General features: G+C 48.4%; 1 protein-coding gene across 2 annotated transcripts in view; it reads left to right on the top strand.

Annotated features, from left to right (window-relative positions):
- Positions 1 to 14,400, top strand: part of FAM3B (FAM3 metabolism regulating signaling molecule B) — a 105,063-nt gene extending 90,663 nt beyond the window's left edge. For both annotated transcript variants that reach the window (XM_075332898.1, XM_075332897.1), the window contains exons 4-8: positions 1,253 to 1,311; positions 9,493 to 9,543; positions 10,133 to 10,220; positions 11,987 to 12,119; positions 13,493 to 14,400. In XM_075332898.1, coding sequence (XP_075189013.1) covers positions 1,253 to 1,311; positions 9,493 to 9,543; positions 10,133 to 10,220; positions 11,987 to 12,119; positions 13,493 to 13,570 — 409 coding nt within the window. In that variant the 3' untranslated portion in view covers positions 13,571 to 14,400. The remainder of the gene's footprint in view (positions 1 to 1,252; positions 1,312 to 9,492; positions 9,544 to 10,132; positions 10,221 to 11,986; positions 12,120 to 13,492) is intronic.
- The last annotated feature ends 860 nt before the right edge of the window (positions 14,401 to 15,260 follow it).

Below are 15,260 nucleotides of genomic sequence, written 5' to 3'. Positions count from 1 at the left end.
AAAGAGCACTCCAAGAGCACTGTGGCTGAGCTCCAGAGATGCAGTAGGGAGATGGGAGAAAGTTCCATAAAGTCAACTAACACTGCAGCCCTCCACCAGTCGGGCCTTTATGGCAGAGTGGCCCGACAGAAGCCTCTCCTCAATGCAGGACATATGAAAGCTTGCATAGAGTTTGCAAAAAAACACATGAAGGACTCCCAGACTATGAGAAATAAGATTCTCTGGTCTGATGAGATGAAAACAGACATTTTTGGTGTTAATTCTAAACGGTATGTGTGGAGAAAACCAGGCACTAATCATCACCTGCCCAATACAATCGCAACAGTGAAACATGGTGGTAGCAGCATCATGCTATGGGGGTGTTTTTCAGTTGAAGGGACAGGACGACTGGTTGCAATTGAAGGAAAGATGAATGCGATCAAGTTCAGAGATATCCTGAAGAAAACCTCTTCCAGAGTGCTCTGGACCTCAGACTTGGCTAAGGTTTACCTTCCAACAAGACAATGACCCTAAGCACACAGCTAAAATAACAAGGGAGCAGCTTCAGAACAACTCTGTGACCATTCTTGACTGGCCCAGCCAGAGCCCTGACCTAAACCCAATGGAGCATCTCTGGAGAGACCTGAAAATGGCGTCCACCAACATTCACCATCCAACCTGACGGAACTGGAGAGGATCTGCAAGGAAGAATGGCAGAGGATCCCCAAATCCAGGATCCCAAGAAGACTCATCTGTACTAGCTGAAAAGGGAGGGGGCTTCTACTCAATACTGAGGAACAGGGTTGAATACATATGACCATGTGATATTTCAGTTTTTCTTGTTTAATAAATTTGCAAAAATTTCTACATTTCTGTTTTTTCTCACAAGATGGGGGATGGGGCGCAGAGTGTACATTAATGAGAAAAAATTAACTTCTTTGAATTTACCAAATGGCTACAATAAAACAAAGAGTGAAAAATTTTAAGGGGTCTGAATACTTTCCGTACCCAGGGTATAATCATTTAGTACATACTGAGTACAGTGCTCCCTTCATAGCATCAGTTACTATGTTCTCCAGATGGTAGTGCTACTTAGTCAATATGCCATATATCTTAGCGGGAAACTATCTCTGGCAGCTGCAAAAATCTGACCTCCGTCCACTTAGATGGAACGTTTACCCCCAATCTGTTCTCCTCTATGAGATGGTCTTTGTGATCTATGATAATAATAATAATTTTAGCGCTCACTTTAATATCTTTTCTTGACTTTCAGACTATTAGGTGGAAGTAAGAAGAACGGGGGCAGAGGGATAAACATCGTTGTTGTCAATCGTAAGTTATTATCCCGTAGGCTTACATAGTGAATATGTGGCTGTATGCTACAGCGTGAAAATGGAAAATGGAGCAATGAAGTGTGAGGCCCCTGTGGTACATTGACACGGGGTGTTATGCAACTCATTATGCAGTACTCTTATGCACTTAGGTGCTCTCTTTACCAGTCCTGCATCGAAAACCCCAATTAGTAGTTTTTTGTATATGCATATTTGTAGGTCCCCCTTTTATTGTCTGTCTCATGTGAAGCCTTTAGCACCATTACCTCAGGCACCCCCTTTATTGCAGGTCGAAAGTACCCCAGTAGATCCTTAACACAGTGTCTTTACTGCCTCTGCTCCAGGTGTTCCTTTTAGCGGCCCCGAATATTTCCCCTTTATGCTTCTCCCTGTTGCCCTTTTAGTGTCTTTTCCACCATGTCCACCTTAAGTGTCTGCCCTGTAGTTCATGATGTATGTGTCCCTTTAAGCATCTCCGCCCCTTTTGTGCTTCTGTGCCGCCCCCGTGTCAGCAGCTGGGCTGCTCGGATCCGGATCCGGGGAGGCTCGAGGGGCGTCCGGACCCGGGGTTCGGGGTTGTGCGGCCACTCAAATAAAAAGGGGATATTTACATGGGGCTGTATGGTTAAAGTTCGTGACGCCACCTGTGGTGTGTGGTAAGGTAGAGTACCACTGTCGCGGGCGGAGGAGGGGACGCCGCGCTCTCCCACTGCTCGGGTCCGGCTGCCGCTGCTGCTGCGGCCTGCTGCTGCTCGGTGGCTCGAGCGATGGGCCGGATCTCGGGGACTCTAGCGGCGCTCCTCGCCCGTGAGTGAAAGGGGTTTGGTATTTGGGATTGTTTATTGTCCGTGACACCACCCACGGTTGTGGTGATTATGTGGACACCACCGCTGCTCTGGCTGGGGATCCCGGGAGTGATGGTATGGAGCAGCCAGCCATCACATTGGTTCCTAGCACTATCTTCGGGTTATGGTCACTGGGTTCATTCATGATCACAATCATACCCTGGTGTTGCAGTTCAGCTCGCCCCACTGTCATAGCCACTTGTTTATACCCCACTTGGGTCAAGGGGAGTCCATCAGCAGCAATTAGTGTTATACTAGTATCTGGGGGTGCCAGCTCGTCTGTCCCCCAATACCGCTGGTATAATGTGTATGGTATGGTGGTTACCTGTGATCCAGTGTCCAAGAGAGCCATCACCGGGATGCCGTCCACAGCCACGGGGATGATGGGATGGGCACCGATGTACCGGTCCCACCAGTCTGGGGGGCCACGGGGTTCTACTCCTGAGGATTGGCCCGTGGCCCCAGGGGTTGCTCGTTTAACGGGCACTGTCGGAAGAAATGGCCAGGCTTGTTGCACTTGTAGCAGGTTGAAGGTCTGCTCCGTGAGTTGTTAGCACCTCTCCGCTGCATCCAGGGAACATCCTCCGGACTGTCGGCGAGCTGTATCCCGGGTGGAGGCTGGGATCTGGTCAAAGGTTGGAGTGCAGCGAGAATCTTGGCGAGGTCTCCGTCCATGCGGCGGACCTGGGCTGCCAGTTCTTCCATTGTGCTGCTGGGAGCTGTAGGCCTTGGAGAGGCTGGTGGAGCAGGGGCCACCACGACGGGGGCTGTCTCAATGGGCCACGAGGCTGGCTCCGAGATTTCTGAAGCTGGGGGTTGCAGTGCTTTAATGGCCCGTTCCTTTAACACAGCAAAGTCCACATCAGGGTGTTCCAGGGCCCACAGCCGGAGCTGTTTGCAAACCTCAGAGGACCTCATCCCCTGCACAAATATGCTCTACTAGCATCTTGTTGCTGTCCGCCTCATTGATAGTGTCTACCCGCTTTAGGGTGCGAAGAGCGGTTTGCAGGCGTAAAGCGTAGTCCTGAATGCTGTCCACAGGCCGTTGTCGGCACTGGTAAAACTGCATCCTCAGCTCAGCTTCGGTACGGGTCTCAAAGGCAGTCTGTAGCTTCTCAAATATGGTGGCTACAGAGAGCCGGTCCCCCTCGGCCCAGGTCTCCGCTTCCTGCTCAGCCGCGCCGGTTAACTGGCCCAGCACTACCGCTGCACGTTGCTTATCAGTCAGGGGGTACAATTCCAAAAGTGGATTAAGCTTTTTCCGGAAGACCTGTAAAGCATCAGGTTTCCCGTCATACTGCGGTAGCCAGGTAGCTCCGGGCGCATAGGGCAAGGAGAACGGCATCACTTGAGCGAGAGCGGGGGCCGCGGCACCTCCCGCCAGCACGGCCGGGACCTGGGCAGGCCCATTCCCATCCACGGGTGCCACTGCGGCTGCGACCACCGCTCCTCCAGCGGCTCCGTCGGGCGCCGACATCTTGTTTCCGTCCCCCTTAGCTTCTTTCCGGCCCCTCCTCTATCGGGGCGGGGTTTTGGCCTTCGCGCCTCCGCTACTCGAGAAGACGCTCGAGCGGGAGCTCTTCGCGCCAAAGATGGCGGCTTCTGAAATTTTCTGGCCGGACACCTCCGGCGGTAACAAGGTGCACCTCTACCAGACGGCAGAGCGGTAAGATCCTGTTCGTGACGCCAAGTTGTCGCGGGCGGAGGAGGAGACGCCGCGCTCTCCCACTGCTCGGGTCCGGCTGCCGCTGCTGCTGCGGCCTGCTGCTGCTCGGTGGCTCGAGCGATGGGCCGGATCCCGGGGACTCTAGCGGCGCTCCTCGCCCGTGAGTGAAAGGGGTTTGGTATTTGGGATTGTTTATTGTCCGTGACGCCACCCACGGTTGTGGTGATTATGTGGACACCACCGCTGCTCTGGCTGGGGATCCCGGGAGTGATGGTATGGAGCAGCCAGTTGTTGATTTTCCCGTAGGGGATTGGTGGTCCCGGGGCCCATTGATGGGGTTGGGATGGTGGACAGGCGGGCTATGGGGCCTGTGGAGGTGCAGGGGCGCAGGGGCCGCGCTGTGCTGCACGGCACGGAGGTACTCACTCAGCCAGTAAATACGACACAGTTCTCGGTAAACAAACGGCTGGTTGGACGGGTCCCTCAGACGGTTACGGTGCTGATGCTCCCTGCAGTTGACGTTGACTGTCTCTTCCCTGCACCTATGTGTTGTTTGTTGGTAGCGATGGGTTCCCACCGGTAACCCTCTCCCCAGCTTGGATATGAGCCGGAGGAGCCCCTCTCTTGCCCGCAGGCGCTGGCCCTGGGAAACTGGTACCCTGGCGGTGGCGGTGTCTCCCCTTCACTGTCGGACTGTTGCCTTCAAACGGGACTTGGTTGTTGGGAGACAGAGGTCCCTTTCACTGACGGATTTGGAAAATTATGGCGACTCCTAGCCTTGCCGGGATCCGAAAGGCCCCTGCCCTGGTGCTGACTAATCTTTGTATACCGCTCCGGTACCGCCGGGCCACCACCCGTCCACGGTCCTTTCGGCAACCTCCGATCAGTCTCTCCTGCAGACGGTCACCGTCGTCTGCCAACCTTGCTGTCTCAGTCCGGGGCACACACCCGGACCAACTTCAGGCTCTTTGCTGTCACTTTCTTCTGTCACTACTCTCACTTTCTTCCTTCTCCTTCACTGTTTACTCCTTCACTTCCCTAGCTTATCTCTCATCTGCCTGGTTTTCCCGCCTCCAGAGCTGTGAACTCCTCGGTGGGTGGAGCCAACCGCCTGGCCCACCCCCTGGTGTGGACACCAGCTCCTGGAGGAAGGCAACAAGGATTTCAGTTTTGACTTCGGTGTACCTGCAGGGAGTGTGGGGTGCGTGTGGTGTTGTGACCTGTGACCCCTGGCTTGCCCAGGGCGTCACACCACCGCTGCAGCTGGGGAGTACCCGGTGGCGATGGAGTGGACAGCCAGGTGTTTAACCCCTCCACGAGTAGGGGGGATGCCCCGAGACTCAGTGATGGTGATGATGATGGGACCGTGCCGTTGGGGAGGTAAGGGTCACTTGCATACTCACTCAGTCCATAAAGCTGACACCAACAACTTCGTAATCCAAAGTTCTGGACACCGCTGCCGCTGAGGGGAGCACGTTTGGGTCCCGTTCCCGCTGGTGTTGCCTGATGATCTGTGACCTTTCCCGTGGCACACTGTTCTCTTCTTAGTTGGCCCCTATAGCCTGAAACTAGTCGGGTCCTGCTCCCCAGTCTGGCTAACTGAGGGAGTTTGCTCTCAGGGTTCCCGCTTGGACCATTATAGTGGAAAGTCCTATCACCCTCGTTGCGCTATTACCCCGATTTTGGAGCGGGTGGAGAGCGGATATTGAAGGCTCCATTCTCGTTGGGTCAATTGTCAGGTCGCCTGAAGCTATTCCCTGACCTAGGGTCCACGTACCCCGTCGTGCCCTGGTCCCAGCCCGGTGATGGTACAAGGCTGCCGGCTGTCCTCCTTGACAATACCGTGTCCCTGGTCACGATCCCCTGCGACCGGGGGTCCAGCTCCTACTAGGCCCAGACCACCGTCTGCTACCTAGTACTTCCAAGGAGCCCAGCTCCTGACCTCCTCTCACTTCCTGTCTCAGGCTCACACTGACTGTCTCCTGACATTCCTGACCTCCCCTCTAACCAACCCCCTGTGATGTCCTGGCAAAACCAGGTAGTCACAGAAAGAGTTAATCCTCCTTGGCAGCTACACAATCCCCACACAGATGTACACCAGCCAATCAGGCCCTACTCACCCCCTCCCCAGGAAAAAGGGAGAGGGGGGCGAGAGGAGCTAAGGAAGTGGAGAGAGTTTTAGTTTCAGTTGTGCAGTAGTCAGTGAAGTGCTGATAAGGGGAAGCTTGGAACTCCCCGGGAGAAGGTGGTAGCCGGGGTTGGAGCCCTGGACTACAGGACTAGGTGGCTGTGAGGGCCACAGGCAAAGGAGATCCGGTCGCGGGGATCCTGAGGCGACCGGGACAGGGTTGTAGCCCGCCAGTTCTGGGAGAGGGACCCGATCTGGAGGCCGTTCAAACGGACTAGTCCAGACAAGAAAGAGACAGACAGTGTGGAAAGAAGGGCCCTGGCTGTACATCTGGTTGTGGGACCAGAAGACACCTGCCAAAGGTGACCGGCCATTTGGCAAGTTGGTTGACAAAACAGACTCTGTGTTTCCTGACCCTACACATGAAAGCAGCCTCATCCAACACCAGGACAACCGAACTGTAAGTGTGCTGATCCCTTCAAGCCCTGCCACCACCACAACTCCCGATTGGGCCCCGGGACTACAACTCCCCTACCCGTGGAGGGGATCCCACCTTGCTGCCCCCACACCATCAGTCCCGGGCACGGTCCGCAGAGGCAGCGGTGGTGCCACCATCTCATCACCGCAATCCACGGGTGGCGTCACAGACAATCTCCCTTTACATATTCTCCTTTTGTTGTGGAGCCTGGGATCACAGACCGGGTCACGCCACCGTGATACCTCTAGAAGTGACCCCATTGGCTCGGTTCTGAGTAGCCCCTATCCCTGGGCGACACCCCCCCCAGTGGGCGACCCTATTCCACTCAGGCCGTCCACTGGTGTGTCTGGTAGGTGTGGTGCAGAGTGTTCCTAGGATTTTAATTAGCTGCTGTTGGCAACACCTTTGGTTGGGAACCCATAATCAAGGAGGAGGTGGATATTGCACAGAAGGGCAGATTGCACCATACCCTGTGATGACCTGATAGTCCAGGGCGTGACACTTCTACTCCATGTGCCCCCTCTAATTTATGGCCATCCGTTTAGTACTGCAGTTATCCCTTTCTGTCCCTTTCCCACGTGCCCTCTTTCATATCTGCCTCATGGATCCACATCAGTGCGTTTCCTTCAGATGACCTCCTCATTACCTTGCCTTGGTGTTCAATTTAGCCTTTTCCTCAAGTACCCTATTTAATCCCTGTCACACATTCCTCCTTTAACGTGTTTTACAGGTGCCCCTTTTAGTATCTTTTCCAGGTGTCCTCTTTGCTGTTTTTACCCCATGTGCTGACTTTACTGTTTGCACCCCAAGTGCCCTCTTTACTGTTTGTTCCTCAGGTACTCTCATTACTTTCCTTACCACAAGTTCCCTCTTTAGTTACTCTCTGTTCCCAAGTGCCCTCTTTTTTTTCTGTTCCCCAGGTGCCCTCTTTACTGTCTGTACCCCAGGTGCCCTCTTTACTGTCTGCTCCCCAGGTGCCCTCTTTTCTGTCTGTTCCCCAGGTGCCCTCTTTCCTGTCTGTTTCCCAGGTGCCCTCTTTCCTGTCTGTTTCCCAGGTGCCCTCTTTCCTGTCTGTTTCCCAGGTGCCCTCTTTTCTGTCTGGTCCCCAGGTGCCCTCTTTCCTGTCTGTTCCCCAGGTGCCCTCTTTTCTGTCTGTTTCCCAGGTGCCCTCTTTCCTGTCTGTTCCCCAGGTGCCCTCTTTTCTGTCTGGTCCCCAGGTGCCCTCTTTCCTGTCTGTTTCCCAGGTGCCCTCTTTTCTGTCTGGTCCCCAGGTGCCCTCTTTCCTGTCTGTTCCCCAGGTGCCCTCTTTTCTGTCTGTTCCCCAGGTGCCCTCTTTTCTGTCTGGTCCCCAGGTGCCCTCTTTTCTGTCTGGTCCCCAGGTGTCCTCTTTTCTGTCTGATCCCCAGGTGCCCTCTTTTCTGTCTGGTCCCCAGGTGCCCTCTTTTCTGTCTGGTCCCCATGTGTCCTCTTTTCTGTCTGGTCCCCAGGTGTCCTCTTTTCTGTCTGATCCCCAGGTGTCCTCTTTTCTGTCTGATCCCCAGGTACCCTCTTTTCTGTCTGGTCCCCAGGTGCCCTCTTTTCTGTCTGGTCCCCAGGTGTCCTCTTTTCTGTCTGGTCCCCAGGTGCCCTCTTTTCTGTCTATTCCCCAGGTGCCCTCTTTACTGTCTGATCCCCAGGTGCCCTCTTTCCTGTCTGTTCCTCAGGTGCCCTCTTTTCTGTCTGGTCCCCAGGTGCCCTCTTTTCTGTCTGATCCCCAGGTGCCCTCTTTCCTGTCTGTTCCCCAGGTGCCCTCTTTTCTGTCTGGTCCCCAGGTGCCCTCTTTTCTGTCTGGTCCCCAGGTGCCCTCTTTTCTGTCTGGTCCCCAGGTGCCCTCTTTCCTGTCTGTTCCCCAGGTGCCCTCTTTTCTGTCTGGTCCCCAGGTGCCCTCTTTCCTGTCTGGTCCCCAGGTGCCCTCTTTCCTGTCTGTTCCCCAGGTGCCCTCTTTTCTGTCTGTTCCCCAGGTGCCCTCTTTTCTGTCTGGTCCCCAGGTGCCCTCTTTCCTGTCTGTTCCCCAGGTGCCCTCTTTTCTGTCTGGTCCCCAGGTGCCCTCTTTTCTGTCTGTTCCCCAGGTGCCCTCTTTTCTGTCTGGTCCCCAGGTGCCCTCTTTTCTGTCTGTTCCCCAGGTGCCCTCTTTTCTGTCTGGTCCCCAGGTGTCCTCTTTTCTGTCTGATCCCCATGTGCCCTCTTTCCTGTCTGTTCCCCAGGTGCCCTCTTTTCTGTCTGGTCCCCAGGTGCCCTCTTTTCTGTCTGGTCCCCAGGTGTCCTCTTTTCTGTCTGGTCCCCAGGTGCCCTCTTTTCTGTCTGATCCCCAGGTGCCCTCTTTTCTGTCTGGTCCCCAGGTGCCCTCTTTTCTGTCTGGTCCCCAGGTGTCCTCTTTTCTGTCTGGTCCCCAGGTGTCCTCTTTTCTGTCTGATCCCCATGTGCCCTCTTTTCTGTCTGGTCCCCAGGTGTCCTCTTTTCTGTCTGATCCCCATGTGCCCTCTTTTCTGTCTGGTCCCCAGGTGCCCTCTTTTCTGTCTGGTCCCCAGGTGTCCTCTTTTCTGTCTGGTCCCCAGGTGTCCTCTTTTCTGTCTGATCCCCATGTGCCCTCTTTCCTGTCTGTTCCCCAGGTGCCCTCTTTTCTGTCTGGTCCCCAGGTGCCCTCTTTTCTGTCTGGTCCCCAGATGACCTCTATTCTATCTATTTCCCATGTGCCCTCTTTTCTGTCTCTTCCCCAGATGCCTTCTTTCCTGTTTGTTCCCCGGGGGCCATCTTACATCCCTTTCCTCAGGTGCCCTCTTTCCTGTTTGTTCCCCAGGTGCCCTCTTTACTGTCTCGTCACCAGGTGCCTTCTTACGTCCCCTTCCTCAGGTGCCCTCTTTAGTCTCTGTCCCCCAGGTGCCCCCTCCTCAGGTATGCCCCTGACATATATTCCTTCTTTATTGACGTCTCCATCTTTTTCATTTAGTGCATTTACCGCAGACGTGTGTTTACAGTGAAGGTCGTCCATGTCATCGTCTTCTTATTGTTCTTTTGTTTTCTTGTAGGCGAGACCATGAAGATGACGGACAGCAAGACATTTGACATGTATGAAGGAGGTAGGCTCTCCAGCGCCTCTGTATGAGCCGGGTGCTGTCATTTAGACGTATTTTGTAAAAACACCAGTGTTATTCTAGAGGACGCGACGTCTGTTAGATGAGTTTTTCTGTACAGTTTTTTCGGACATCTTTTCTTTACGTTCCATCTATGAAATAGTGATGAAATTCAATCCGAAGCCTCGGGGAGATTGGACCGGTCACTTCTTTTAGCTCCTTCACGTTGTTGTGCACATGTTCATCCTTTTTTTTACTTTTTTACCCCTTTTTCACTCAAATTCCAGACGGAATGCTCAGAAAACAGACGTCATGTGCGTCATGTGAACATACCCTTAGGGTTGTGACACTTTTTTTTTAGGACTTCCACTGAATCACGAAAAGAATTCCACAAATTTCACATTTTGATCCCAATTCACGATGACTGCCAAAAAAATTGCCGGTAACGTCTGAGCGCGCAACGTTATTGTTACAGATGTGTGTGTACAGTGACCTCTAGTGGAAAGAGCCGGTACTACAATCATTCCAAAATGTTCCCCCTTTGTCTGCTTTATCCATCCTTCTGGCTCTCACCACATTTTCTGCTTCTTTTCAGACTTTTCTGGACCAATGGTAGAGTTTCTGAACAAGATCCCCAACGGATGCATCATCCTTGTTTCCAGTTTTGACGATGCCATGTCTAAGTAAGATTAATTATATTAATATAGGGAAGGATTTAAAGTAAAGAACAAAAGTGCACTGCAACCTCCTAATACATTTTATTTGTGGAGGGTTTTGGGGCTTTTTCGTTGCCATTTTTTGCACCAAACGCTTCAAAATGGCGCAGGCAATTTGTGAATTTTTGTTCAAAATTCTTTATTTTTGTCTTTTCACTTTTTGCGCATTTTTTTTTTTTTTTTTTTTTTTACAGCAAAATGTCATAAAAATTGCACTAATTAATGTGGCATCCATAGAATCAGGGAGGACTGATTACAAAAAAAAATTGTGAGTTTTCAAAAAGTTGCAAGTGATGAATGAGACAAAACTCAAACCTCACCCGCAATGGCAAACAGGAAAAAAAAAGACAAGAACATTAAAAAAAATTTGATCTAAAAAAAAAAGAAGCAAATGTAAAGATGAATATGGTGCAAACAAAAAAACAAGCACAAAACGAGACAAAAAAGGTGCAAAAACAATGGTGAATCTGCCCTTCTACAAATTGGTTTCTTACCCTTTTCCAGATTTCTGCTTGCTCTCAGAGAATGGAAAGTTATTGCTTATATCCAGATACTAAAAAAACCTTTTATATGTATTTAACAGCTGAGGGTTTGTTACAATCCTGTGTTACCTACTGTATATAGAGGTGTAAACAGTCATTGTACTGGAGGGGGAGGAGGTGAGCTGTGATATCACCTATTGTAAATGGTTGATCCTGTGTTATCTACTGTATATAGAGGTGTTATCAGTCATTGTACTGGAGGGGGAGGAGGTGAGCTGTGATATCACCTATTGTAAATGGTGGATCCTGTGTTATCTACTGTATATAGAGGTGTTATCAGTCATTGTACTAGAGGGGGAGAAGGTGAGCTGTGACATCACCTATTGTGAATGATGGCTCCTGTGTTATCTACAGTATATGGAGGTGTTATCAGTGATTGTACAGGAGGAAGAGGAGGTGAGCTGTGACATCACCTATTGTGAATGATGGATCCTGTGTTATCTACTGTACAGAGGTGTTATCAATCATTGTATAGGAAAAAGAGGAGGTAAGCTGTGATATCACCTATTGTGAATGGTGGATCCTGAGTTATTTACTGTATGTAGAGGTCTTAGTGATCATTATACAAGAGGAGGAGGAGGTGAGCTGTGATATTACCTATTGTGAATGGTGGATCCTGTGTTATCTACTGTATAGAGAGGTGTTATCGGTCATTGTACAAGAGGAGGATGAGGTGAGCTGTGATATCTCCTATTGTGAATAGCAGATCCTGAGTTATCTACTGCATATAGAGGTGTTATAAGTCATTGTACAGGAAGAGAAGGAGGTGAGCTGTGACATCACCTATTGTGAATGGTGGATCCTGTGTTATCTACTGTATATAGAGATGTTATTGGTCATTATACAAGAGGAGGAGGATGCGAGCTATGATATCTCCTATTGTGAATGGTGGATCCTGTGTTATCTACTGCATATAGAGGTATTATCAATCATTGTACAGGAAGAAAAGGAGATGAGCTGTGATATTACCTATTGCGGATATTGGATCCTGTGTCATGTACTGTATAGAAAGGTGTTATCAGTCATTGTACTGGAGGAAGAGAAGGTGAGCTGTGATATCACCTATTGTGAATGGTGGATCCTGTGTTATCCATTGTATATAGAACAGTTAAATTTACACCAAAAGAAGTGTGTCTCTACTATAAGAACTGTATAACAACAATGAGTTAAATCCTATTTTTCTATTTGCAGATTATCTGACGCCGGCAAAAAGGTGTTTGAAGATCTTGGCAGCAAAGAAATACGAAATCTAAAGTTCCGCTCACAGTGGGTTTTCCTGACTGGGAAAGGAGTCACAATCCCTGATAATGTAGAAAGAGAAAAGGTAAAATTAAAAAAAACAAAACAAAAAGTTCTCATTGCACTATGCTGAAATGCCTGATAACAGGGAGCAATAGATTTAGCAGAGAATTGTTTTTTACAGTAACATCTGGATGTAGCCTCTCTCCCGCACACTAGAGGGCGCACTACTATACAAAACCATTATGTAAAAATGTACAGGCCTTTCGCAGTAACTTCAGCCCTGAGCATATGGTCCGTCATTTATAAGTGACCGACATCGTTTTTGTGGGGTTACAGTCAAAATGAGTGGTAGGCAGCTGACTAGGGCACCATTGATGAGAGGGCACAATTTTTAGGATTAATGGACATATAGTTGTGTAACTGGACAAGCCTGCCTGTATGGAGATGAATTAGGAACTGAGCCTTCTCTATACAAGGCAGGTGCCGGCTGTGTTATACAGCCAGCATCTACTTTTAACAATCAGTGCTGTATTTAACCATTTAGATGCTGTTGTTAATTTCTGACAGTGATATTTAAATAAATCATAATGCTAAGTGGTGCCGCACAATCGCGGGTGCCAACATGCTAACATTGCAGCTATGGGCCTTTTGAAGATGCCCATTGCGGTACCTAGTCTTTGCTTCATAGGAGATCATATTTTCACCATATACTGCAATCCCGGGGTATATAGAACAAGCAATCAAACAAGTCATAGGTACAAGTCCCTCAGGGGACTAAAAACAGGCAAAATGTAAGAAAAAAGTAAAAATTTTAAAAATATAAAAAACTAAAAAAATTGAAAAAAAATTCAAACACCCCATAAAAAAAACAAAAAATGTAAAAAGTAGAATATACCATGTAGATGCTGCTGTTAATTTCTGACAGTGATATTTAAATGGATCATAATGCTAAGTGGTGCCGCACAATCGCGGGAGCCAACGTGCTAACATTGCAGCTATGGGCCTTTTGAAGATGCCCATCGCGGTACCTAGTCTTTGCTTCATAGGAGATCATATTTTGACCATATGCTTCAATCCCGGGGTATATAGAACAAGCAATCAAACAAGTCATAGGTACAAGTCCCTCAGGGGACTAAAAACAGGCAAAATGTAAGAAAAAAGTAAAAATGTTAAAATAATAAAATAAAAGACTAAAATAAAAAAAAAAAAATAAAAAAAAACAATTCAACACACCATAAAAAAAAGTAAAAAATAAATAATTTGTACCATTGTCAATGACGGAATCGCAGTGTTTTTCATCATTTTAGCCCATTAGGAATTTTATTTTTAGTATATTATTGGTAATGAATGGATTTTTATGTAACTGATTTATTATGTTTTTTTGTTGTTTATTTTTACATATTTGTTTTTCTTTTCCTCTATTTTATACTTCTATTTCCTTTTTTTCTCTTCCAGGCCATCCACTCCGGCGGTAATAACCGATATGGCGGCTGGCCGGCAGAAATCCAGATTGATGGATGCCTCCCGAAATAAAGGATAATAAAAAAAAGACCATTTTTTTTTTAAGGAACCTTTTAAGACATGTAAAGACTTGAGCATGCCGACTCGTTCCATGGACGACATTAAACAGAAAAACAGCAGGATTTTTTTTTTTTAATGAAATGTTTAATTTATGAACATGGCTACTTTTTTTGTAACACACAAACCATTCGGTGGAAGGAGGAATATCCGCGTGTTCATATCCGCTGGTTTAATATCAGGTTCTGTTCTGTTACTACGCGGGTCAACGGCCAAAAGGGTTAACAATGCATACAAAAAAATTATGATTTTCTTTTCATTGTTATTATTTTATCTATTTGTCACATCATATTTACACCTGACACTAGAATTGTTTTTTTATTTGTTTTTTTTTTTTTAAATTTACGGAAAAATCTATTCGGTATATACATGCCTCATGTACGGTATATATGTGTGTGTATATATATATATATATATATATATATATATATATATATATATATATACATACATTTATTTTATATATATACTGTGTATGGCCAGTCATATGTCATCGCCTAGAAAGGCACCATAGTCCCGTTGAACCCTGTGCCTTAGTATATGGTATATTTATATTTTTTAGTCGCTGTAGTTCTATAGAAAAGATTTATCTAAAATTGTCTTTATTGTCTGTTTCAACCAATCAGAGCTCATCTCTCATTTCTAAAACTGCACTGGTGAATAGAAAAGATTTTATTTTTTGTTTTTGACTGTTTTAATAAATCTGTCCCATTTATGTTTATTATTTTTTTTTTTCTTTTTATTTTCAATTAAAAATAATTAAAATAAATGTTTTTATCCATCCAGTGCAGTGGGGTATTTAATTTATGGGAGATGTAACAAATACTAATCAATATAGGGAAAAGTGACTGTTGCTGGAGAGAGTGCAACACAGGAGCTGCAGTCAGATCCTTCTCTGGGTCTATAGTGTTATGGTCATGTCACACACAATGACAGCGACGACGACGTTGCTGCTAAGTCACCATTTTCTGTGACGTAGCAGCGACCTTGCTAGCGATCTCGTTGTGTGTGACATCCAGCAACGACCTGGCCCCTGCTGTGAGGTCGCCGGTTGTTGCTGAATGTCCTGGACCATTTTTTGCTCTCCCGCTGTGAAGCACACATCGCTGTGTGTGACAGCGAGAGAGCGACGAACTGAATGTGCAGGGAGCAGGGTGCCGGCTTCTGCGGACGCTGGTAACCAAGGTAAATATCGGGTAACCAAGCAAAGGCTTTGCTTGGTTACCCGATATTTACCATCGTTACCAGCGACTGCAGCTTCTTGAAGCCCGCTCCCTGCTCCCTGCACACGTAGCCAAAGAGAAAGGAGAAACGACCAAAAAGCCCAAGTGCAAGGTGAAAAAGCTTTATTGAGGTAAAATACGTAGCCAAGGTATACATCGGGTAACTATAAGCAAAGCGGTTTGCTTATTATCCCGATGTGTACTCTGGCTGCGAGTGCAGGGAGCCAGCGCTAAGCAGTGTGCGCTGGTAACCAAGGTAAATATCGGGTAACCAAGCGAAGCACTTTGCTTGGTTACCCGATATTTACCTTAGTTACCAAGCACAGCATCGCTTCCACGCGTTGCTGCTGGCTAGGGGCTGGTCACTGGTTAGATCTGCCTGTTTGACAGCTCACCAGTTACCATGTAACGACGCAGCAGCA

Source organism: Anomaloglossus baeobatrachus, chromosome 2 (genome assembly GCF_048569485.1).
Source record: "Anomaloglossus baeobatrachus isolate aAnoBae1 chromosome 2, aAnoBae1.hap1, whole genome shotgun sequence".
NCBI lineage: Eukaryota > Metazoa > Chordata > Amphibia > Anura > Aromobatidae > Anomaloglossus > Anomaloglossus baeobatrachus.
This window is presented reverse-complemented; position numbering and strand designations above follow the sequence as displayed.